Genomic DNA, 27,068 nt, shown 5'->3' with positions numbered 1-27,068 from the left:
GGTGGACATGACAATTTCAAATGCATGCAGACTGCACTGCATAGTAAACTCATATAGTCGCTTAGATCAGCTAGCATTCCGCAAATATTATAGTAGCGCACATATTTGACCTATAAAAGATAAATAATTGTAGGTAATCTTGCTCTAGTTGATGAAGAAGAAATATGAAATAATGATTATAATCAAAATAAACCAGCAAACAAGCTGATTTGACAGCTTAAAATTACTGTGTGTTTCAATTGAGTCAAAACATCTTATGGCAAGTGCCTGAAAACACTGAGCCAGTATGGAGAAGGCTTTGCTCAACATGACTCATAAGCGCCCATTGTACTAAACTTTGTACACCCCTGAAAACCTAACTTCTGATTTTGTTTTTGGTTTTCTTTCTGTTTAGTATTATTTCTGAAGTATTTTTATAAAGAAAATAAACATTGGCTATGTGAAATTAAGCGTAGTTTTCATTTGGGCGTTAATGGGTTAATGACACATTTGAACCCGAGTCATAGATTCCAGAAACATTTAAAGTGTCATTTAATAGTAACTTTACTTTTATTAATGGTGGCACCTCTAGTTTTTTTGATTCTCCTCGTTCAGTTCTACTTCTAATTCCGAGTTATTTACAGTCTTCACAACTGATGTTTGGTTTTTATTCTTAAACCAACAATTTTCCTCAGAGTGATAACGTTTCCCTTTCTTTTCTTTCACACAAATTGAGCATGGTTTTTTCTCTTCAGTTTTTCTTTGTTTTGTATCAGAATATTGTGTAGTATTTTTTTTGTCGAATTTATTTCTCCCGACAAGATGTTCCAACTGTCCAATATTATTGTAAAGATCCTCCGTACTTACTAAAGTTCCTCTATCAATTTTGTCCGCCACATAACTGGGTAAACCAAATGCTATAAGATCTATAAGTGTTCCAGTATCAATAGTTTTCCTTACTTCCAGTATCAGTTTTTCTTTTTTCAAGGCATAATCAAGCAATGAACCTGCTTGATACTTAAACGCGAAAGCATATCTAATGGGTGACCATCCTTGNATAGTACCTATACAATTATCTCTGAGTGTACGCGGGCCACTGATAAAGGCCCGGCGGGCCACATGCGGCCCGCGGGCCGCAGGTTGAGTATAGCTGCCATAGACTATACTATTTTTACTGGCTCAAAAACTGAACTCCGACAAACGTTATTTCGACATTACGTTACTCCGACACTACTGAATATCGACATGACTTTACTTCGACACTACACTACTTAGACAAAGGCGAATATCCTTTGTTTGCAAAAGTTTCACAAAAATTTCTCTCCCATTGTTCCCATTCTGATTCCACTGTAAATTTCATAATCATGCAGCTATACCAATCTATGCTGGAATTTTCCATAAAATTCTTCAATATCTCAATCTTTTTCCTATCCTCTTTTATTTGAAACCGTTCACATTCTTTATTAAAATTCTTAATCCACTGGTAGGGATTTAAGTTTCTGCCAGTGAACTTTTCAATGGTAAAGTCTCTTGCAATTTTCCCTAAATTCTGAGTTTCAGATTTAGTTTGTTTACTCTCAAGCAATATTTCCAATAATTCCTCTAATGTTTTATTCGAACCGCTGGGCATAGGTTCAGTGTTATTCCTTTCCTCAGAAATTTCTTCTAAGTAAAAATCATTAACACTAGAGTACACGCGTGGCCTACTAGAGTAGACCAGGGTAACATTTTACGCTATAACTTTTTAAGAACTTGCGCCAGAGAGCTGGCATTCCAAGAAAGCCTCGTTGACTAAATTGTCAATAAGCCAGTAAAGCTTGGGTCGCTAGGCGTCTACGCACTTTTCTAAAATTGGCCGTCAAAACTGCGGGTCTACTCAAAAGCCCGAAATCACTCACGAAAAAAATTATGGAAGACTTGCAAAAAATGGATTTACCCTATGTACCAGGCAGTAGAAAGTCTTGAATACTATGACAGATAAAAAACAAATCATATTTTTCAGTATTTTTTTTTTTTGCTAACATGGATCTCAGAGTGCAATTTTGGTCCAAAAAATTTACAACTTTTTAATCTGTTTATAATGTTTTATCCCAAATAGTTATACAAAGAAACTTTGATTATAAAAGAACTATAATAAACACTTTTATCATTTACATAATAATTTTATTCATAAATTGTTTACAAACTGATTTAAAGTGATTTTAAATTAGCTTAGGCCAGAGTAGGCCGCGCGTGTATTGGTGTAAAAAAAGGGGCGCGTGTACTGCAGTGTTAAACTGTAAATTCTGTTCCTCATCCAAATATACATCTGAGATATCTTTCGTCAAGGTTATCCAAATTCTTCTTATTTGATGTCTTTTGATCAATGTTTTTTTTACCTTGACATANGGTCATACAATTTGAAAAAATCACAAAATTAACGATAACTTCTAAACTATGAAAATTCGTAAAACATACATGGGGGTGAAATCGATAGGTCTAGTCCTCACCTATCACCTGCCTTCGGCTTGACACCTTACAAGAAACACCCTGTATAACTGTTTTCTGGTTTTAATACTCCAGTTTGTAAACCAACATTTTCTTCATTTTTGTCACCTAGTACATCAGGAATCTTGACATTTTGTGAATTTAAACAAACATTATGCTGGTAGTCTTTGTTATTTNCAAGAATTGCGCGCGGTGGAGTGCAATCTGCCGTAGGCAGCCGCAATTCCGCGCGCATCTCTCAAGATTCGGCCACAATAACCGCGAGGTTGGTATGGCCATGGGTGGTGGTGGGATTTGATCAACTGCCCGACTAAACTATCGGCTGACGAAAAATCGATGGTCTGCGCCTAGGCTTATTGTGTGATGGTAAATTATATATAATTACAACTAGAGTTGTCAATAGATTGACTACTTACTTTTTTTTCTCTCTTTCCAGGTGGAGCGCGAATTCAACCGCTTGCTGGACGCTACTTCTTATCTGTCGCACCAAGTGGACTTTAACTATTACAACGACACACCCGTCTCTCTGGGCCAGGCTTTGGAGTGGGTCATTAAACTTCAGCAGAAAAATGTCAAGCATAAACAGGTGAAATTATTTTTGAGCAGTGTGATAAAAATTAGTACCTGTGTGATTGTTTTAAATATAAAATATATTCATTACATATTATTGGTATATCCATCAACCAGTACAAAGTTACTGTTTTTATTTTTCGGGAGGACTAAAAGGCTTTTCTTCCAGATTCAACATCTAAAAGCTGTGATTACTTTGCAAGAAAAACTCAAAACGAACGTAAATAAGTAAGTACTGGCATTTATTTTAACACATAAACCTTTAGATACACAATAATACACATTTAAGTATTTTAATTCAAGATAAGGAATGAATTAGGGATCGTATCGTTACATCTCTACAATAAATATATAAATATTTATCAGGAAATTGACTAAGAGAAAGATAATTTAAAAAATCACTGAAATTTCAATAGTCTGTCTCAAAGCGTATTAGGCTTTTTTGTCAGTACAATAGTAATCATGTTTTACATGCGTTACGAGACTACTGCTCTATTTTTTATACATATAGGTATTTATAATGAAGTTGTTGTAAAAATAAATACTATTATGTTGTCAACAGAATGTCTGACATCCAAGAGTTATTAAGGTCCATGAAAGCAGAGAAAGAGTCTTTGATCGCGGATAGACAGAAAGGTGCAACGGGAGACGCAAGCGTCTTGCAAGAGTTCAATTTGCGTCGCTTGAATAGAGAAATGAACCTACTGTGCAACGAGTATGACACTTTGGTCGCCCAGAATACTGGCATTGAAGAGAAATTGACGCAGCTTGAGACTAACCCACCTAGGTACGTTATTAGCATGATTTTGGTTTAATTAAAGCCTATCGAGACCGATGTCATTATTTAAGGTAATGGTTCGTATTGGCCGCTGCGATACAAGCTTTCTTGCTTAGTGCAGAGATCGCCAGAATAAAATTTTATACTTTTTTAATTTTTTTTTACTAAAAGTAAATTTTTTCAATTTACTTACTGAAACACTTCTAGTAAAGTTAAACGCAAAGTGAAGAATCGTTATAGAAAAAAAACAAATTCGTCAGCCATTTATTTATTTTAAGACGTGCCCCCCCAACCCCCTGGGTACGTCCATGAGCATTAACCTACAAATGTGTGACGAATCGACTTTATGGTAAATCAAATTTTTAGTGTGACATCATTATGTTACAGTTTATCTTGAAAGGTGAATTTTGACTTGTTTTGTTTGACTTTATTTGGGAATATTGTTAAAGTTCAATTTTGTTTTTGTAGCTCGGTGTACCTCTCAGTCAGAGACAGACAGATCTTGGATTGGCACTTTGCCAACTTGGAATTTGCAAACGCAACGCCACTGAACACGCTCTCGTTGAAACATTGGGACCAGGACGACGACTTCGAGTTCACTGGCAACCATTTGACAGGTAAGTTTTTCTAAAACTTTTGTTCCGTTCGCCCCATAAAGTTAGTTAATATATTTAGCGGAATAGAGCAACAAAGAAGTATGTGAGCGAGATATGTCACTAGCAGCAACACTGTGTGATAAAAAGAGATGCGTGATGCTGTCACCATCACATCAAACAGAAGCGTTTTTTGCAACAACTCGTTAGCACTTATTGGCACGCTGAAAATTTAATCTCTGAGATATTTTCAGACTTTACGTGAGTGAAATCGTGGATGTTTATGAGAAATAGTGCTACAGAAACGTGGTTACTGGTTCAGTGATTGATTTATTGTACAAAACAGTTAAACAGTGTAATAATCCTGACACACAAATGACATCCAGTATCATCCAAAATCGGTTTCGTTTGACAGCTCATGGTTGTTGTTCTATTCCAAAGGAAAATGATGGTTCGCCCAAATGTCCGTCAACACGTGCTGAAAAATGCTTTGCAAGGGTTTCCACATCGAACGGTCATGCGGTGCTCGCATGCAGATGCTTCTCGCGTCCTTCAACAGATCGTCAGTCCACCTACGTTACGTTTTGTTTATAGATCTATACCATCGTTATCGAATACGAACGTACTCAGTTTGCTTGTAACGTTTATCGCTTAAATTGCCGAACCATGTATACGTCTCTTGTTGTGATATGTTATTGTATCTTATCACAGTATGATGATGAAAGTACGTGAATATTACAGATGTGAGTACGATTAGCTAGTTATTATAGTCAATGCGGTGGGATGCTGGCGTCACCTATAATTACCTGTGACATTTCGACGCGAGCAAATGGCTCGTCCGTCATGAGCGTCATCAATCATCAACCAATCGCTGACGACACACTTGATCGATGACAAAACGGTTGGTATCGGCAGTATTCGGCAGGCTCCATTAGATCGGTTCCTGTCACGTCACTAGTCGCGCGTAGATATACGTATAGAAAGGCAATAATTCCAATTACATGTTAATTGCCGTTGCCATTTTGACAGGCGTTTCTAATGATCAGAAAACGATTTTTTAAAAATACAGTGTAGGAGCGGTATAAATTGCAAATAGTCGGTATAGTATAGTGTAGGAGAGGAATTATGCAAATAACCGGCTGTCTGCGCCTCTACCCTGGCACAAACTTAGCTTTTACTGGTTAGGTTTTTGTCAGTCAAGTAGAAGCGGTGCTTGGGGTCGGGTGAAAATAGTTCCGTAAAGTTCGATTTAAATGTTAAAAGTACTAATTTTCTTTAAACTTTCTTCGTAAATCCATGCCCCAATCACTACATATTAGCACAGATAACATAATACTAAAATATTAGCATCTGGTTATGTGAATATACAGGGTGACCCATTGTTGAGTGATCAAAAGGATTATTCTACTGCTCTAATACAACAACTATATCCTGCGATTTCGTACGCGTGAATGAAAATAGTTTGAATAGTTTTTCCCGTTAACATTTTTCATTGATTCTCTGGTCTATTGGTCGTAATGTGATAGCCTTTCTTGATAAATAAGGCTATCTAGCACAAAAATAATTATTCAAATCGGAGTCGGTAGTTACCGAGATTAGGGCGTTCACCCAAACAAACTCTTCAGCTTTATAATTTAGTATAGCTATTAAAAATCGAATTATGCACAGAAAATTGAAAACCAACTTGATTTTCAGGGCTAGTAGCTATCCCAACTAATATTATAAATGCGAAAGTAACTCTGTCTGTCTGTCTGTCTGTCTGTCTGTTACGCTTTCCCGCTTAAACCTCGCAACCGATTTTGATGAAATTTGGCATAGAGATAGTTTGAGTCCCGGGAAAGAACATAGGATAGTTTTTATCCCGGTTTTTGAAACAGGGACGCGCGCGATAAAGTTTTTCTGTGACAGACAAAATTCCACGCGGGCGAAGCCGCGGGCGGAAATCTAGTATTAAAATATTTAAAGAATCATGAAATTATTGGATAATAGTGTCAAGTAATTGCCAACGGTACTACAGTTCTGATTTCGGTGGGCCGACTGCGCGGGCGCTCGGTGGACATCAATTGCGATTTGCGAATTGAGGTTGTGGGCAGCCTCCGTTCACGCCCTAGGGCTCGCTCCGTTATGTATGTGGAATTTTCGAGTTAGTGGCCGGTTGTGGTGATCTTCGCAGCGGATGGCGGACTCCAGCCCCGAGCGGTGGTTCGTGTCAATAATTACTATCATTTCTTCCTACAAATTTCCAACTTCTACAGACGATAAATTACCCACCGACTTCTGTGAATCGTAATAATGAGCGTGGCAGAAATCGCGAGCCCTGCACTTAGCTACTTTACACACGTGTAGAACTAACATCGTGTACGATGCTGAGCGCATCTTTGAAGTTAATTATGAAGTGGGAGTGTCGTTAACCATCTCTGTGACAGCACCCATTTCAACCGTACGTTCTTCATTGTAAAATGATATGTGTGCATTGTGTTCGTTGTTGTGATGTTACTTTATGGTAAGTCTAGAAGTATAATTCACAAATTATCGTGCTTTATAAATTCATCCAACTGTATACGTACAAGCAAACGTTGGCAGATGCAATGTAACTTTCAATTTCTTAACACGGTTGAATTTATTGTTGCTTTATATCGTCGGTTACGCATAAAAAGTGAAGAGTTGAAACTGTTGCGCTGTTATTCAGTCAGGAGATATGGATCGCGACATCCCCAAGACGCCTCTTTTGTACGTTCGGGCAGTGCGTGCGTTGCCGGCCATATTTCTCGCTGTTCGTTCGCTCAGTGTTCGCGGCGTGGGTAGTTGAAAAATGACATCTTGATTGTTGTGCGTTATTCTACTCATGAGAATGTCGACTCGGAGTCGTCGCGTGCACCGCCATTGTTGCCTCGCGGCCCGCGGCCCTACAAATTGAACGATTGTTAACCGTTCCATGAAAATGCTGCTATCGTGACTTGTCACGGAATTATTGTATTTACCGAACAGACGTATTTTGTTAGAATACGGTACTTTACGTAAGAAGTGAAATGTCTTGCGTATTTTGACTGTTATACATTTTCTGCTGGGGTCCCAGGGTGCTTGAAACAATGGACTTTATCTGGAACGCCCCTATATTGTATTCGGGTCAATTCTATCGGGCTACACTAATAAAATCTACTGAACCTTTAGTTTACAAAGTGTAGGCGTATATCATGATGAGTATTAGATACTTACATAAGAAACTGGAAACGTGAGCGTTTTGTTCAGGAATACAGGCAGGAATATACTATCAGATATTACATTCTGTTAATAATTACAACAGCCATAATTTATCTCTTACGAGGCATTCATATATCATAAATAAAAAGTAACAAAGCCACGGTCATGATAAATTATAAGCTGTTTTGCTGTTTACTAACAACAAATGGCATCTGAAACAAGTCCCCGAGGTGGCGTCCGGGCCGACCGATCGTTCTCTAGGCGGGCGGCAACAAGTTTTTGATAACGCCATGCGTGGCGTGAAGCAATAATGAATGTGATACAACTACGGCCTTCCTCATTTATCACGCGGACTATGAATAAAATATCTCGCCGCGCTGCCTTTGGGATAGCCTGGTCGTGCCGGGAACTCGCGGTCCGCTGCGATCGCAATCTTAAACCCCAGTAATGGTTCTGCTCTCGGCAGGTATTCACCTCCGCTCTGGCTGTGGCCGATGCGACAGTACTGCTGGGTATTTTCTCGCAGCCTTTACAAAAATCCATTTAGAAAACTAGTGCAATAAATTTTATATCATCATAAACTTCAATCTCGGTGTCAATCTCCATTTAAAGTTTAAAGGTAGCCAATAAAAGTTTGTAGCGCTATAAAGACTTAGCTTTAATAGAGAAGATAGTGGCAATGGCATTGTTTTTTTCGGCATCTTGTGCATAAATTGTCTGTTTCAAATGAGTTGGATAACGAAAAGCTGTAAAAATACTGCTTAACTTAAAGATCTCGAGGGGTCAAAGAGCGGCGTGAATGCTTTTTAAGATATTTTGATCAAAATAATCTTTTGATCAAAGTTACGAGATGGTCGCCAAAATAAATCGGGGGTCAGATAACTCAAATATGACGTGATGTTTTTATGGAAAGGTTTTCGGGCGCGTTAAGATTTCCGCTCAGCTTGGCGGGGTGCCGGCGCGGCTGGATGAGTGTCCTGAGTCACAGGACATCAATCGCGACGGTGGCGTCGCTGCGGAGGTGCCGAGGGCGTGGATGAATAAGCAATGAGCCGACGAATGGCTCTATTAACCCGCCATTGTTCCCCGCGATCGTTCGACTTGCGCAAGAGACACGTATTGTTCGCGTCTCTTGGCTTTCACTACGAGCCGATGACGTCACAAACGCTTACGACCTAAATGCTTTCGGTGTTAGATGTAGTGCAATTTGCATTTATCGAACCTTAAAGAGCACGAATGCACACAAACACTCGCAGCAAAATTTTCTCATCGTGTGAATGTGTTCGGAATGTCGACTATTCTTGTTTATTCAATAAAACAATTTTATCCGCATTACTGGTGGAAATTTATTTATGCTCAAAGATATGTTGTATTGTAGGCATGTTTTTTTTAAAGTAATATGCAATCTGCTTACAGTGTTTGTTTTTAAATCCTGCCTGTGACCATCGGTAGCATTTTTAGTAGAGATGAAACGGATAGTTGTTTGGCCGGATACCGGATACCGGATATCCGGCCAGCTGCTAGGCCGGATAGCCGGATATCCGGCGGCCGGATAGTTGGCCCATTGTCTCGTTGCATGTCGTGACGAATTTAGGTGCTTCGAACGCGATCAGTGGGTCTATTAGTAGACTAGACTAGTCAAATTTTTCGAAAATAGATTCAGTCCGAATAGAATGTCAGATTTTGCCACTTTTCTAGGAGGCAGATCAATTCGGGCGATTTAGGTTGCCATCATGAGTGTGTGATTGAATAGCGAAAAGGACATCATCCACGATCCATACATTTTTGGTCCAAAATCAAAAGTGCCGGCTAACAAAAAAAAGTGACGTATTCTGACAGAACACGTCCGCTTTAACATTTGTTACTATGGCACCAAAGCTGTAGCACTACTGAGCGTCGTAGTATTTGAGATCTTAAAGTCATCCACGTTTCATATATTTTTGGTCCAAAATCAAAAGTGCCGGCCAACAAAAATAATGCTGTATTTTGACAGAACACGTTTGCCTTAGCATTTGTCACTAACCAAAGCCATGCCAAGCCATTTAAAAATGCCATGTTTGGCAAGATTCACTCAATACTTCATTTGTTTTAGTAGGAGTTTAATTGTAAATGTTAAAAAGACAGACTTTTAGAACTCGAATACTACGATGCACGCACAGTCGTGCTATGCTACAGCTTTGGTGCCATAGCAGGCCTGTTCATCTCCGCGAGTTTACATCGAAAACAAAACACGCGCGATGGCCCACCTACAGGATACTATTCGACAAGGCTTCACATACGAGCGAACATTGACTCACGCACGCGCACGCGTATTCTTGTGTATGATGGAAGAAAATAAAGAAAATGGTGTACTAAATACTGTGCAGTATTTAACTGCCTAAATAATAATAAAAACACAGAATGTACTTTTTTAAGTTGCCTCAAGACACTGAGAGGTAAATAAATAGTTAATATTATTCATGATAATTCATGCTAAATCATGTATTTCCTCCGCTATTTTGCGCAGTTTGGCACCTCACGTCACATCATTTTACCGAAGTCAGCCCTATAGCTTCGGCGCAGTGCCGATCACTGACGTTTGTCAACAAAATGGTGCTTGACTCTTGAGACAGGCTAAATTACACCATATTGTTAATGACATTGAGCATACATTTTTTTAAATACCTTCGCGAAGTTAAACTTCTGTACGTAGTACTTATTATTATTCTGTGGCCATAGTAACAAATGCTAAGGCGGGGCGTGTTCTATCAGGATACAGCACTTTTATTTTTTGGCCGGCACTTTTGATTTTGGATCAAAATGGACGATGCCTTAAATTAGTTTACTTGCTGCGTAATCTGACTGAACTGCATCATGACATTAGACCATCAGTGAAAAAAAGATCGCCTATTTTATTTGGCAATATTTCGGCTTAACAGACATTCGTCAGATGTATTCGTCATTAGAGTGACTATTCACTCTGGGCTATCCCAGAAAAAGAAATTAGTTTTTTTAAAGGCCTTCATATGTTTTTTTTTTTTTAATTTAAATAAAAGCCGTCATTATTATAAGCCATTCTATTCTATTCATTCTATTGATGTTTACCTCAAATATTAGTGTATTTCATTTTATTAATAGGAAATTGTCGTAGTTTTTTTAATATCCGGTATCCGGCCGGATAGTGAGTTACTATCCGGTATCCGGCCGGATAGTAAATTTAGGCCGGATATCCGGCCTACCGGATAGTTACCGGATATCCGTTTCATCTCTAATTTTTAGCTAGTTTATACTCTTACTCTAGAAACTGTCGAGAATGGGGCCAACATCACACTGCTCTTCCACCATTAGATTTCCTGACGTAAAAAAGGCAAAAGAAAAACTCTAGAATTTTAGTAGGCCGATTGTCGTAGTATAGTTCGGAGTTGTTTGATTAACAACAAATATGAAAGTGAAAATGCATGTGTCAATGTCAGTTCTTGTGAAGCATCGTCCATCGTGTGCTACAGATGGGTATTATTACAAAATATTGCCGGCTAGGACAATAAATAACGGTTAACAGCGATAGTAGAAGTAGTTCATCGCGATAGGTGCTCGCAACACTGTTTTGCTGGGTTGGCCGTCGTCGCACGATTTATGTGGTGCTATGTTGCTGGGCGGCACTTTGTGCTTCTAATTGACAAGTGTTCGGAAGCGATCCAGCGTCACACCTAGCTAACAAGTCGGGGCACCCTGAACTAATGCTTTAATACTCCATATTATACCCGGAGAGCAAATAAGATAGCACACACAGACTGTGAACTACTACTTTTATTACGTCGTAATCATTAATTCAAATATCCATGGCATGACAAACTTTTATGTTTTCAAATTACGCATTACTATTGCCATTGGTCGGTTAACCGAATTAACTATGCATGGGAATTTGCCTATGTATGTGTTTAGTATGGACTCCTAACATAGGTATTACAAACTGTAAATTAGAGATAATTTAGCGAAATTAATTTAGAATTAGTGTGTCTCTATGAGTCATAACGCAGTAGTAGCTACAATGCTGAGCCAGACAGCGACAACATGAGAAATGTAACTATCTTTGGGATCACTACCGGGTCTGTTGACAACGACGATAACGAAGGTGTTGTAAGTAAACACTGTAAACCATGTTTCGATTCGATGCGATACCATCGAATTTCAACTCGCTATGTATTGATTCCAACAAGGACTGTGTACTCATTGTCTCCATTCCTTACATTTGCCGCAGACACCGTACCGATGCTTCGGTAATGCAAGTTAATATTCATCGAAAGGCAAGCAAGTTATCTATTGCAAGCTATTTATAACTGCGCCAATAAATCCCATTAAGCAATATGTAAGAGTGCTAGTCTTATTTGTAGTCTGGAGATAACTTGTTTTTGATAATTGCGTTAATCTGGTTCCTTGCATTAGTGTTGGGCCCTCTGGGCGACTGGGCTCTATAATATAATTTGCATCGTGTACAGTAGTAGTTTTATTACCAACAATTGGCCATTATCGGGGTGCATTTGCACGTTCAGCCGTCATGCTGTTTAATATATTGTTTCTTCGGAGTTATCTCGCCATATTTTTGCTATTCACTGTCCATGTTTGATGTTCAGAAACTAGGTAAACAGTAAACTGCTGGTTGAATGCCAGCTCTGGTGAGTTATAAAGGCAATCTAAAAATCCTGTCAGATTATTTGCTGCTTCGTAGATCATCCATGACAATGTACCACTCGAGACCCACGCAAAGCACTGTACTATTATAGTTCTGGGGATTAGAATTCAGAGAATGAATGAGGTTGAATACGAATTAAATTTCAACTAAGTAAATCATATTCATTTAAATTTTGATTATTCCGTGTTAGTTCGAATCGGGCCTCCGCTTAAACTTTCCTTTCATAGTAAAAGTTGTAATCCTCTTTGTGAACCCTAATTGAATTCACTGTTATGCTAATACTCTGATTTCCCATCTTATTTCGTTAATAGAGGTCTGTGGTAAACCAATTAAAGGGAACGTTTGTGGATTATTCAACTTTCGGTACACGAATAGTTAGTGGGTTTTGCCTGTGCCTACACGGGAAATTAAACGTTTATCTAATCCTTTATGGAAATAGTACGCCGAAGTGCCTATTGTCATCCGAATCGGTTATAATTAAACAGGGTGAGGATTGGATGTGTGATATATTTGGTGTAATATAAGCGTGGGCTACACAGAGGGTGTTTAGTGTTTACATTCGCTTGTGTGCGGTAGTGCATACGGCCCTTTATTGTGCCTTGGAGATGGCTTAACATTCCACCCGCGGACTCGGTCGCCTCTAATGGTGGCGTATTGCGGTTTTATTAACGTTGTTGCCTTGTATACTACATTCCGGAACATCTTGTACAACACACGCTAATATTTATTACTACTGTTTGTTTTATGTTAGTTTCAGTAAGTACTTAAATCATTACTAAATCCGCTTATTTGGAATCTTGATCTTGAGAAAAATATGTAATTTGATAATAGAATAGCAATAGTCGACAGTCGACACTAGTCAATTGACATAATATTATTATGTACTTTTATGAGCTGTGAAAACATGACTCTCCCGTAGTTTTTGTATAGCAAAAGACAAGCTATGATAGTCACTTTTTGCCAAATCAGTTGAATTTATAGATTTCAAACATTTGACAATTAAGGCTGAGTTACACCACCTATCTTTGACCGTAACTATAATGTTAACCGGTGTTTTTTGTATGGAGTTTGACAGATTTTTGACGTTTGTCAAAGTTAAAGTAAGTTGATGCAACCCAGCCTTAAAGTTCTGAATTAGAAATGTGTCTCGTATTCATTGTAACTTAGATTTCATCCATAAATATTATTTTATTTAGAATCACACTGGAGTTATTGTGAAAACTGGGTCAAATTGATGCTACTATACAACTTAGCTTGTTGAACGACCGGCTTAGCAAATTATTCAAAGGATTTTCAAATGAACAAAGAACATGCATCTCTCGCTTGCATTTCGTTAGGAGTTGGGAGTGCGAACAGCGAATAGAGTAGGCATGTGCACAGAGGCGTTAGGGACGCGCCTCGTGCGGTCGGGCAGGCCACTCCTGGCAGTCAGTGCAGCGTGAATTGCGGAAACCCTATTCCAGTTTTGCTAGCATCCGCTCGCTCTAATTCCCTTTTTTGTTCACCGGACAGACGCAACAAAACAAATTGTCACTAAGCGCAAAATAATGATTTCAAAGCAAAGTGATGACTGCAAGCAAATGAACGAGATTCTGTCTGGGAATTTAAACATTTTCATTGCTGTAATGGGAAGTGGCAGTGCGCGGTTAGAGATTTGGTAAAAATAGGTTCAATCAAACTATCTGCAATGTAAAGGTATCTACACTAATTTTTGTTTTATCTCTTTTAAGACCTTATCATTATTAATGGTATTATCATTTTACATTACGTAAGCTTCAACGAAATTGATCGAAACCAACAAAAAATCTAAATTTTGGATTGAATTTGATTAATTCCCTTGATTTTTCTTTCTTACTATCCACAGAGGCTATTGCTACAAGTAAACTATGCGTAAATCTTGAATAGTTGTAATAGATGCTGTTTTGTACCAAAGATATTAAATAAGTCTGATGTGCTTTTGAGACTCGAGTCTTCATCATACAAAATGGTACCTTTTATCAAGCGGGGCCAATAATTAATTAATTATACAATATTGTCATGCTATATTACCTGGTTCCTTAGTTTGGGTTATCTATTGTTTGAATCTAGAATAGGTGAGCGATCTGTCTATCGTGGTGTCGTGCATTGATACCATTGTATCGAGGTGGCCAGTGCTTAATTAGCGATTTGCGAACAATGTATGTCCAGCTGATGCTTGCTCGCCCGTGCTGGGGCGGCCAGATGTTGCTGGAGCGCAAAATGAAACACGTTAGCGCTTCGGCTGACGTCAGCTCCCTTTTTTGTCGTGCCGCCTGTGGAAGGCCATTTATCAACTTTTTATGGAAACGCTTGTTTTAATTTATGCTTACACTAACTTCCGAGCTTACTATCTCTCCGACCTCATTTGCAACCACAGCTTTGTTACTGTTTACGGAGAGCGCGAACAAGCTGTTCTCTGCATTTTAAAACAAACTTTATGTCGCACTGAACGAATGTTTACGATTATGTCTGCTCTCTCATATATGGCTTTAGGTACTCTAAGAATATTTCTAGGACACTATCACTTATCCGTGTTCTTATCACTATGAAATTATACACGTCTATCTTTGTAACTAAATTATAAAGGGATTTTTTGACTTGCATTGTTTTGGAGGATCTTTATTATACTTTTACCAATTCACCAGTAAATTCTGGGAATAGTATTTTAGCAATGGTAAACATAGGCTGTTTGGCAAACACTTTTAGTTTTTGTTTGTTTGGTAACTTTATGTATTTAGTTTAATCGAAGCTTAAGTTATTCATCAAATAATTACTTTTGGCGCGGACTGAAATAATTAATTATGTTGCGGCTAAGTGAATGCTTAAGTATGTGACTAATTTTCATTTGATTGCGTACTGACAAGTCATACGTCCGTTTGGCGGCACATTTTAAAGCTTCGCGATGCAATTACATCTGATGCTTGTCTGGACGCGCATCTGATAAGAAAACTAAAAAAACTCGCGGGGTAACTTTTAATTAAATTCAGAATTTTTTACCTCATACTTGCTACGTTGAGATAGCATCACATGTGAGCCGCTAAAACGATACTTAATCTTATTTCAAACATTAATTAGACGTCAGACCGTTTATTTTGATAGTGGCTGAAGTAGTTGTATCTTGTTTTATCATAATAAAACAAGTGAGAGACCTGGAAGAGTTAAAGTAGCAAGCACAGGTGGCAGGTCGGCTGGACTTAGTTCTGAGGCAGCGAGTTGATGGGCACCCCACAAACCGCTCGCCACAGGACAAATTTCGCTTATATTAACTTTTGCTCCGAGTAAATTTCTCTCTTCAACTGTGCGGCCAGTGCACTTTCAAGTGGTAAAGTTTTAATCTCGTCCCGGCTTGTGGATACAGTACACCTTGTGTGACTCAAAATACGTTTTAATTACGCTTTTAAAAGTTTGCACTGACTCGCTTTATCATTGTTTCGTGACTGTAAGTTACTTTACGTAGGATTTACTTCACCAGAATACCTTTGCAACCGCCTTAATGTGCTTAATTCGTTAGCTTAAATATTAACAGCTTTTATTGTTTAAACTTACGCTACCAAGTTTTAAATAAACAACTTGAACAGATTGAGAAGCGACTCTAATCGCTAAAGAAATTTTAATAACGCTATCAAGTATTTTCAAATATACATTACTAGGGAAAACATACTGTAGAAAGTTAAAAGTACATATATTTTGTATGTAGAGATAAACGCACCCTGCGCTAAACCAGACTATGGCTGTGCTATGGCTAAACTGTCCGTTTGAAAGTGCAATAGAAATCAAATGTACTTATCCCTAGTAGTAGGTAACCGGTTGTTAAGATTGTAATGACTAAGAAGAAGAAGAATGTGATTTACCAAATGCAAATGTACGCTTTTGAATTTTAGACCCCAACTTTATGTGAAAATAGAAACACGGACAAGACGGATCATATCATGACTGTGCCCGTGGTAGGAACAACTAGCTACTAGTGTATCCAAGCATGTAGACTAATAACCTGCGCTATCTAGTTTAGTAGATGCTGTGGAGTAGATGAACTGTGCGCCTCATTGCGTTCAGATTAAAAGCACGATACGTGTTAAGAACGGACGAGTACCACTAGCAGCTTCATATACGGACAACAGTCTCAATCGGCGCATTTCCACGTATGCAACGTCATTCCGGCGTGTATTCCTAAAAGCGAGCACTTAACCACGGCGTAATTCCGGTAAAAGGTTCGACGGGAGCGCCGTCCATTCTCTTCTTAATGTTTATTTAAGCGAAAAAGTTCGGCGATCATTAACCGGATTGGCGGTTAATGAAACGCACGACTTAGAGTAATACACCCGTGTGCCGCCACCTACCGATAATATCACACATTATTTTCACATTTCATTGAGGTGCTACATGTTAACCTGTTTTTCGAGTCGAGGCGTCAAAGTTTCGATGCTCGAGCAGATAAACTTGGAGTTTTATTGGAGCGTGAAAATGAACCTGCGGCGATCGCTCTACGCGCCGCCTCCGGAATGTGTTATTGAGCAGATTCGTCATGTCAGTATACGGTCGTTGTTACGTGTATTGTAGTATAGACAGAGATATAGCTTGCTAGTAAGTGTATCAATTGTCCTTTTGACGAATCTAGACGTTGAACTTTCTTGGCAAATAACATGAAAGATCAATCTTTTTTATTTCAGCTACTGTGACTATCGATATCCAATTTAAATGTACATAATATCCTACACGTAACTGAGAATTTATGCTCCTATACTATACGTACATAACAAGCTATCCGCCTGTGGTCGTATTTTTCATAAAGGGAAATACCATTGCGGGTGCTATAAGAGGCCTAAATGCAATAGAGTTTAAATTACGTCGGTTGTAAAGTATACTGCGCTATATTTTTATAGGTTATGCAAAATCTGATTCTCAGTACTGCGTCCGTTGGATTGTATTGTAAGGCTGGTATCACACTATCGTCAACATAACTATTATTATCAAAGTGGACTCCAGTCATTAAATAATGGTCTATTAGAAACTTAAATATGTGCCTACAGAGATGATCAGCAAACTTATTGTGGCTTCGGTTTCTAAAGTTCATATTTAAGCAGAAGATGAGCACGGTCGAGCTGAAAATCTCAATTAATGGATAGGGTATCCCAAAAATTTGGAGGCAGAGGTCGGAAGACAGATGTTCTTTTTTAGTCAAATATCTTTTAGACACAAATTTTGTTACTTACCTTAAATATGGTACATACTGTGTTATCTATACGTGTATGATTAACGTAAGAGAATAGAGTGGATCTAATGAGGGGTCTCATTAAACCCCTTTCTCATTTCGCAGCATAGCAGCGGCGGTTTTCCTGCCGTATTGAATTGTGGTGCTGGAAGGGCTTCCGCGGCGGACGGCTGCCCCGGGGTTCCGCCGCTTTTGCATTTTAACACCTCGGATAATGAGGTCTTGAGCTGCACTTAGTGCGCAAAATTCTTCAGAGAATGCGCTTTACTGAGTTAAAGCACAGAATAATAATAAGTACTACGTACAGAAGTTTTACTTCGCGAAGGTATTTAAAAAAATGTATGCTCAATTTCATTAACAATATGGTGTAATTTAGCCTGTCTCAAGAGTCAAGCACCATTTTGTTGACAAACGTCAGTGATCGGCACTGCGCCGAAGCTATAGGGCTGACTTCGGTAAAATGATGTGACGTGAGGTGCCAAACTGCGGAAAATGGCGGAGGAAATACATGATTTAGCATGAATTAACATGAATAATATTAACTACTTATTTACCTCTCAGTGTCTTTAGGCAACTTAAAAAAGTACATTCTGTGTTTTATTATTATTTAGGCAGTTAATTTTCTTTATTTTCTTCCATCATACACAAGAATACGCGTGCGTGCGTGAGTCAATGTTCGCTCGTATGTGAGGCCTTGTCGAATAGTATCCTGTAGGTGGGCCATCGTGCATGTTTTGTTTTCGATGTAAACTCGCGGAGATGAACAGGCCTGGTTAAAGCATTAAACTCTATGGTTATAAATCGATAGGAACGAGTCCTTCAACAATTGATAGTTGATTTAAAGATATTTTGTAAACAAATACCCCTTTTGATACATTACTTTAATGTTCTGTTCCTATAGTTTCCATTTCCGTTTTTACGAGTACGACACCTGCGAGATTAAACCAAGATTGTTTTATTTATTTTATACTGTTTTCTCTTGAAACTATCGATTATTCAATGCAAGGTTTAACAGTTTTATACTCCATTAACGATTCTGAGAAAAAGCCCAATGTTATTTCCATGTATCGTAAACGTACCATCGTTTCCACGCATTTCTAAAATATGTAGCAATAAAAGCTGTACGGAGCGTTTATTGTCAGAGGGCCACGTGTTGCGACCGTCCTGTTATGTACCAAATCTCGGTCGAGCCCTGGACCTTCATAAACATCTTGAGAATTTGTCGTCTTCACGAGCCTTCAGACAATTAGGTGCAATAAACCGCTCTCCCCTCACCCTTTACGACTTTTGCCTTTGTTTCCTCTATCCTTATTAATTTTGTTTTATTTTCAACCAATCCCACTAGCACCAAACTGTTCCGTAATGTGCTTTGTTTCATTGGTAACACATTAAGTTAATGAGTTTGGAGCGAACTCTTTGTCTGTCTGATAAAAGTTCAACGGTGTTACTTAAGACGTTAAAGAAGAAATAGAGGGGCGTAGCGCTTAGGGGTTGGAAGCAACGTGTAACCCATTTGTACTTGTTTATCAGGGAGATAAGTGTCTGTGAGTGTGCGGCGTCGTCCGCCGGTCGTCTCCACTCATTAGTTGGTATGGTAGAAAAGATAGCGCCCGTCGGATTCTTCCCTTAATTGCTAAACTATCCGTGTCGGGAACTGATTTACTGACGCTATTGTGCACCTAATAGAGACGTTCCTCCTTTCGTTTCTCATCTCTGGCTTGTGCTTTTAATACAATTCGTTGATGCATGTGGTGCTATTGAAGACATGAATAAAGTTCTCCGAATATAGAATTTTCCATATCGAAAAGGAGCGAAGAAATGTGCACTTTAACGTTCTAATTCCGTTATGAAAGGGATAAGAATATATTGTCAGCTACCTATTGTAATAGGAGTGTCACGGGGAACATGGGTTTCGACTTAAGGTATAAGTCGAGCTGTGCGGAGTGTGGCATTATGAGGGCGTCTAACCACTGAGTGTGGTAAGCGCATTATTGCGAAGCGCGTTGGGGCGTCGGGTGTTTGGTGGTGAGGAAGCGACGCTCCTCGAATGTACAATGCCCCCTAAGCTGCTGGGCGGACGTATTCATGGAATAAGTGCTTTTCTAGTCGAAATGAACACCGCTCTTTGAGCCTTATTTGGAAAAAGCGGCCCACTTTCCTCGAAGGGAATTACCATACGAGAGAGTGGGTTACCGCGGGTACGGGCAAGCGTTATAAAGATGTAGATTTCAGAAGTGCTCCTTAAGACAATTTCCTTCAGTCATTTAAGCCATCAAAGCCATTTTGGGTTATTTCATCGTGTGTGATATAGGGCTAGGGCGTATAAGGACAGCATTTTGTTCACCGTGCAATTTGCAAGTGTCGCTGTATGATGTTTCAATACTGGTTCGTATATTAATTGAACGGCGTGTGCCTTATGGAACGTTCTCGCATATATTAGTGCGTCCGGATTAGTTAATGTGAATGTTCTGGTTGACAGGCAAAACGCCCAGCTATGCAAATCTCATTGTCTGTAATGCGTGTCCCGGCCACGTCGCGCCCCCGTGTATGGGCCTACGCAGCCACGACAATCTCGCCCTATGAATATTTACAGCCGAGCGCTATAAGGCCTACCTATCTGATGTCTATCGCTTTGACCTTTATGTAATCAGATACCACATTCTAATAATAAAGTCATATACTGTCGATCAACGTGTAGCAATGCGTATATTGTAAGACGTATCACAGTAATCTATCTAAAGTACTTTATAAAGTTCATCAGCTTTGATTCATCTCTGTTACGTACGTGCTTCGATATACAATGTGTGTCGCGTGAGTTTTGAAATTGCTTTTATAAGGTGTTGCAGAATATGTATGCTAATGGGTTTATCCTTACTCATCATGCAGAGCGTCTTTAAAGTTAATAACATTGAACTGATCATCGATTCTATGATGATGATGACTCATCCAATTTGGTATAAACAATAATCAATACAATCTGCATCTCAAACGTAGGTACACAAATTCTGTAAGTGACATAGTCGTGTGCACGTGACATTTGTCGAGTGCAACTTTCTCTGCGCTTACGCAACTCGTGATTGACGTTTTGCTCTCGCGACGTGTCCTATCGCCTATTCAATTGAGCTTTTCCGTGTTAAAAGATCGCGAGATATTGAGACGTCACGATTGATGCTTCTTATGTCACAGTCAGGCGTTACAGCATTGTGCATAGTTATTACAATTTTCTAATAGACTGGCATTTCGTTGTAAGATCGTCCTTTAACTTTAACGGAAATTTAAATATTGTGTAGTATGTATTGTTACTTCAATTGTTTATTTTCACTAGCTAATAAAATTGGTGTTTCCGTGTTTAAGTCACTATACAATGAAATTATCCGTAGTGAGAGACTATAAAACTATCCGACTAAAATATTTTTTATAATAAGTGTTTCATTCAACGCAAAGAACAGCCTCCTACGCGATAAGAAAAAGCGTCCTGCTTTAAATTAAGTTGTAAAATGTACCCTTGTCCGAAATGAGGCGATCATAAATCGAAGCTCTAGTGGGGTCATAAGCGTCCGGACGGTTGTCGCCGCTCGGACGGACATATCGCTGGCATGTATACGGTTATTAGCCAGCAAACTTGTAAATTTCCTCACAAAACTACATCCGAGATCTTTATCTCGGCACGGCGTGCGATAACGCGACGAGCCGGCGAGAAGTGGCTCGCGTCAGTCCCTATTATTGTCGCCGCACTCAATTTTACGACCACCTATTTGCCATTTACGACTGATTTAAATTCGTTGTTTGCATATAACAAGCCTTGTCGATTTAATTCGATTACCTTATTTATATAAATACAATTGAATTTTAATACAGTTTTCGAGTTTCAGAATTGTGACATTAAAAGATGTAGATAAAAGATCCAAATCTTGATCTACGACAAATGGTGATAATAATCATTTACTTCATAATCCGCTCCCCGACAGCCTTACATTTTACATTAAAAAACCGGCCAAGTGCGAGTCGGGCTCGCGCACAAAGGGTTCCGTAGCAGCAAATATAATAAACTTATTATGTCAATTTATACACCTGGTGAATGGAGCCTAAACTCTCCCGATATTTTGCCTTGTACTTTTATGTATGAATATTAATTTTATATATGTATTTATAAATATTCCGAGCTAAAGAGGTGGCAAAAGCAATGGCAAACAAACCACAATCAATAGTATTCGGTTGTCGCTGAACACTTGGAAACTGAATACATGACTCCGATAGATACGGAAACAAGGCTTTTACATATATTTTTTGCGATTTTCCTAGAACACCAACAAGACTATCGTACACACGCAGTATTCCATTAATGTAATAAATACAACTCCAGTGCCCCACTAATCCCACGTCACCGTCATAAATTACTTGAAGGTGCGTCTCATTTTTAGGTACAGGTTCAATCAGTTCAGGGTGTTGAAATAATTCTAGCTCACGCGGTCTAAATGATGTGCACCGAAGTAACTTTTCATGAAATGCGCGAACCACATCATCTTCGATATAGTTATTATAATTCAGAATGTAGGAAAACGTATTATCTAAAGTATCCATTGTTAGATGATATACAATAAGCTTTAGAAATTTTAAAAACCTGCTACGAAACACTAAAATTTGCACCAAAAACAAAGGAATTTATATTATTGGGGGATTTATTAATCTGTCAAGGCTTAGTCGAAATCGACCACTTTATGTTTCATTCCATACAACGAAAATGGAAAATATTTTTTTCCAGTCAAACTATTGGTTTTAGAGAAAAACTTGTGTATCATTTATTCATCAGAATAACGTAACCTATCGATAGGTATTTTTTTCTAATAGAAATTGTGAAAAAAATCGCTATGTCCATAAATCGCAATTTCGCTCCATAGTGCGGCGTGCGATAACGCGACGAGCCGGCGCGAAGAGGCTCGCGTCAGTCCCTACTATTATTGTCGCCGCACTCAATTTTACGACCACCTATTTGCCATTTACGACTGATTTAAATTCGTTGTTTGCATATAACAAACCTTGTCGATTTAATTCGATTACCTTATTTATATAAATACAATTGAATTTTAATACAGTCTCGAGTTCGTTCAGAATTGTGACATTAAAAGATGTAGATAAAAGATCCAAATCTTGATCTACGACAAATGCTGATAATCATTTACTTCATAATCCGCTCCCCGACAGCCTTACATTTTACATTAATAAAAGATAAGGTTCTCGTGATGTAAGGCATCATCTACATTCGTATTTTTATTCGCTGTGTAAGCTAATTTATGGTACAAGGTCTCTGTTATTCCTATTTGTGGTGAACACCTACAGACTGCCTAATGGTAGCAATAACTGTAAATGTAATCTCATTACCACACTGCAGCATTCTATTTCCACGGGCTTGTAATGAGAATTTATTTTGTCCTCCACAATCATAAAGCACGCGAACGCTGCGCTTGAACTCGATACTCGGCGCTGTTCGGCCTGTAATATCTTTACAGAAGGTATGTAATTGTGAAGTATTTGCATATTTATCTGTAGAGCAAATTCTAAGGGCCTTTGAGTGAATTTGTTCTCACTGGAATGGCTGGCGATAAGTAGCAAGATGAGAACTTATTATGTATTTAATGATAACTCACGCGCGTATCCGGTGTGTGTTTTGCATAATGGCGGCGCGAGTCTGCGTGACGCTGCCGCTCGCTTTGGGCGACGTTACTGCAGCAGCTCTAGTGGATTGCCCGCCTAAGGTTGTTTTGTGCATGCCACTAATTGGATCGAAAATAATTTCCTAATTTACGTTAAACTAATTTTATCCATATCATTTCGCGATCGTCAACGTGTCGGTAGGAGTATAAATGTTGCAACTCAAAATTATACTTAAACATAGGGTAGGTTAGGTTGGTTTTGACTCTACTTCTATACCTATTAGATTACAAAGTATTCTGAGATTACCACATTTCATGATTCAGTCTCGGAATGTGACTCTGGGTGGGTGTGCGGTTCTGTTATTAACTTGCTAATCGCACTTAGTTATCCGTGTAACGCTAGTGAAGTCAAGTCATTATGATAATTTAAATGTTTGCGTTGCATCCATGGGTCTATACGTCAAGGCGTACGGAGCCATGCATTACGGTCACCTGACCTCTCTGCGCAAGCTATCTCGTGTGTGCAACCTCCGAATATTAATAGCCCTAATATTTCTCCGACTGTACCGACCCGACGACACGAAACTTGCTTGACGCCTGGATTAATAATACTACGTAACTTAAAGGCGATGTACGGATATACAAAGTCTATGGCATTGTGTACGTACAATGTAGGTATACGAGTAATACCTTTGAAATGGATGGCATTGTGTTATATCAATACAGAAAACTTTGTTTGGGGAAGAGAGTGGTTTATTTACCGGAAAACTTTGTTAGGAAATATGACATAGGTGTGTTTCAGAACAAATTTCGTTTATGAGTGTATTTGTAAGTATATAATATTTTTAGTAAATTCACGTCTAGTCAGATGTAGAGCTACCATTTGTTTATTTATCCATTACATTAATTTCGTAAATATTTGTTTTGATGCTGATCACATTTCTTTTAACAATTTCTCTTTGAAAGTAGTTATGCAAACTAACAATGGATTTGTTTTTAGGAGGATACTACATTTGTAAAATAAAATTCAAGATAAACGAATTTCGATAAATATATTGCAAGAAATAATACACTTTATTACAATATTATTAGTACATAAAATTTTTGTAATATTGGTAAAAACCTACCCATCTTATGAAAACAGCTTGCCTTTAATAGTATGTTACATACTTAAAACGAGTACCTTTGGCAGCTCGAATGCTTTTCATTAAATACCAAAATAATTCGTAGGTGAGATGCTTAAATAGTGGCTTCACGCTTAATTTAACATACAAAATAGCAAGTTGAACACAATTATTGAAATAACAAGTTGCGGTGGTCTTGCACCTGCGTCGACGCACGCGCCTATTGGCCGTGTTCCCTGATAATGAATACGAGTTAATTAAGCAACATTAGCTAGAACAGTGGACACCGCCGCCTCCACACGATGTGAGATCTCGCGGAAGATATCTGCGTGAGTACGGTTCGTTAACAATCTTCCCTAAGCCCCGAGCGGTTTAGGATTTAGATGCAAGGTTGCAGCTTTGCATATTGTTATGCGCTTTAGTCTTACAGCAATGAACTAATCAATAACATCCCCGGCTGTAGATACAGGGTGAATCTTTATGTGTTCGTAAAGCTACAACCACACCAACGCGTGAATATCGCCATCGCCGGCGATGACAGATCGCGAGACCTGTGACAGTTCACGCGACCTGTCATTGGCCTTTGATCGCGCCGTGATCGCGTTGGCGATGGCGATCTGCACGCATTGGTGTGGTTGAAGCATAAATCAACTATAACGAACGAAGGTGATGAACAAAGTAAACATACGTTTCCCGTGGTACTATTACGTATAGTTGAGTTTTTTGCAGGAACTGCTACCATTAAAAACCATAGAACCGATGTTAGTAGGTACCACTGCAATTATTCTTCCTTATGACCATATCTTTTAAACTATTGTTGACGATGCGAATTTAATTCCTTAACCTTTGCTGTTTACATGTGAATGAAGGAATCGTAGAGTGAATTTAAAAGCACTTTTCCAAACACTGCAAGTTTACAGGTGCGCGTACGACTACTGCGAGGCGACTCGATAAGTCGCCACGAATGCTAATGTGCTTAACTACAATTTTATCATCTCCTGCACCTTATGTACCTGCGTGTACCTAGGTACTTAGCTATATGGAATGCGATATTCTCACGGGCTTACTTAGTAGTTAAAAACGTGTGGCATTTCCTTCGCTTTTTCACCGAGAACGTGCCAATGATACGGTTTTTGCACGACTCACTCGTATCTTGTTGCTATCTACTCGTAACTCTACTATCCTATAGATAGAGCGTGATATTATTTCACCATTTGTTCACTCTACGTCCGTTATTTGCATTCCAAATTCAATCGAAATTAGTTAGATCATTCGTTTTGGCGTGTTGCGGTTACAAACCAACGATGCCCATTGAGTGAATTAGTTACGTATTTACAACTATACTGAACCATACTCGTATAAGGACATAGCATTAACTAGAGAAAAGACACATTAAACTACGCTGACATTAAGAGATGTGGTAGAACCACAGANGCTTACTTGGTAGTTAAATACGTGAGGCATTTCCTTCGCTTTTTCACCGAGAACGTGCCAATGATACGGTTTTTGCACGACTTACTCATATCTACTTGCTATCTACTCGTAACTCTATTACTATCCTATAGATAGAGCTTGATATTCTTTCACCATTTTTTCACTCTACGTCCATTATTTGCATTCCAAATTCAATTGGAATTAGATCATTCATTTTGGCGTGCTGCGGTTTCAAACAAACCAACGAAGCCCATTGAGTGAATTAGTTACGTATTTACAACTATACTGAATGAACCATACTCGTATAAGGACATAGCATAAGCATTAACACTAGCATTAAGACACATTAAAATACGCTGACATTAAGAGATGTGGTAGAACGAAGCAATCGGCAAACTTCTCCCGCGTAAACACCAACTAAGTTAATAATAACAACAGTTTAACTAAACGGGAGAACCGATAAACTACGTCGATAGAGCGAATGAAGGTGAATGATTTAATTATTGGCACTGAGGCTTGTATTTTGAAAACACGGTCAAGTGTGAATCAACACTCAAGCTTGAATTTAATGAAAACAGTATCAACATTCAAAACTTGCATCATGCTCAAGTGTGATGGTGGACGTAGATACAAGCCTATGATTGTTTGCATATTTAGACCAATCTCAGGTACAGATTATTTAATGAAATTCCAGATGAACTTTGTAAAATGTCATTTCGATTCATAGTACGGACGATTGTAGGGTTGCGAGTAGGGCATCCGCGTGCCGCTGATCGGATTCACGAGTCGAATACGATCGATTGCTTCTTTCTATGTCAAACGTAACGTTTGTCTAATAACTGCCGACATTTCAGCAAATTATGATGATGCATTTGAAATAAATGCTCTCATTATTCTTGTATTTATGTTATTACAAATAACTTAAGTAAAATAACGAGAGGAATAAATTTGATTAAGACAGTTAGACCTATATCACGCGATTGTTGCTTGTAAGTCATTTAGCATATGATGTAAATATGTTACTTGCTCCTCAGTAAGTGATATTGTAATGATGCATTGTTTCAGGTAAGTGGGCGTGGCGGAGCTTGAGCAAGTCAGTGATGCGACCACCGATACACTTTTGAGACGCGATGAAGCAATCCTTCTTCGTGAGTTATGCCATTAGGATCGTCGAATCGACTCCGATGTCTCACAACCGGCGCGACCGGTGTATGTTTGCCCTTTAAAAGTGCCAGTCAAAGGTTATATAAAATGTGATCAATAGCAATAGCTATAGTAGGTTTCGATTCGTTTTTACTCACGAAGATTTTTTCAGTGTTGTCTGTTTACACAGGCGCTAAATTTTCATCAGCATC

At 38.7% G+C, this 27,068-nt stretch overlaps 2 protein-coding genes across 2 annotated transcripts; one reads left to right on the top strand and one right to left on the bottom strand.

Moving 5' to 3' along the window:
- Positions 1-492: 492 nt before the first annotated feature.
- On the bottom strand, positions 493-1,556 carry LOC114363170 (uncharacterized). Its single transcript, XM_028318818.1, has 2 exons — positions 1,267-1,556; positions 493-1,028 (listed from the first exon to the last, which is right to left on the bottom strand). Exons 1-2 carry the CDS (start codon positions 1,376-1,378, stop codon positions 568-570), a joined length of 573 nt encoding a protein of 190 aa, XP_028174619.1. The 5' UTR covers positions 1,379-1,556; the 3' UTR covers positions 493-567.
- A 1,351-nt stretch (positions 1,557-2,907) lies between these two features.
- Positions 2,908-26,852, top strand: LOC114363163 (lysine-specific histone demethylase 1A-like). Its single transcript, XM_028318805.1, has 5 exons — positions 2,908-3,052; positions 3,206-3,264; positions 3,599-3,823; positions 4,283-4,431; positions 26,779-26,852. Exons 3-5 carry the CDS (start codon positions 3,600-3,602, stop codon positions 26,835-26,837), a joined length of 432 nt encoding a protein of 143 aa, XP_028174606.1. The 5' UTR covers positions 2,908-3,052; positions 3,206-3,264; position 3,599; the 3' UTR covers positions 26,838-26,852.
- The last annotated feature ends 216 nt before the right edge of the window (positions 26,853-27,068 follow it).

This window comes from Ostrinia furnacalis, unplaced genomic scaffold (assembly GCF_004193835.3).
Source record: "Ostrinia furnacalis isolate ACB-3 unplaced genomic scaffold, ASM419383v2 OfSCF7013, whole genome shotgun sequence".
NCBI classification, from domain to species: Eukaryota; Metazoa; Arthropoda; class Insecta; order Lepidoptera; family Crambidae; genus Ostrinia; species Ostrinia furnacalis.
The sequence above is the reverse complement of the archived record's forward strand: the minus strand, read 5'-3'. Positions and strand labels throughout refer to the sequence as shown.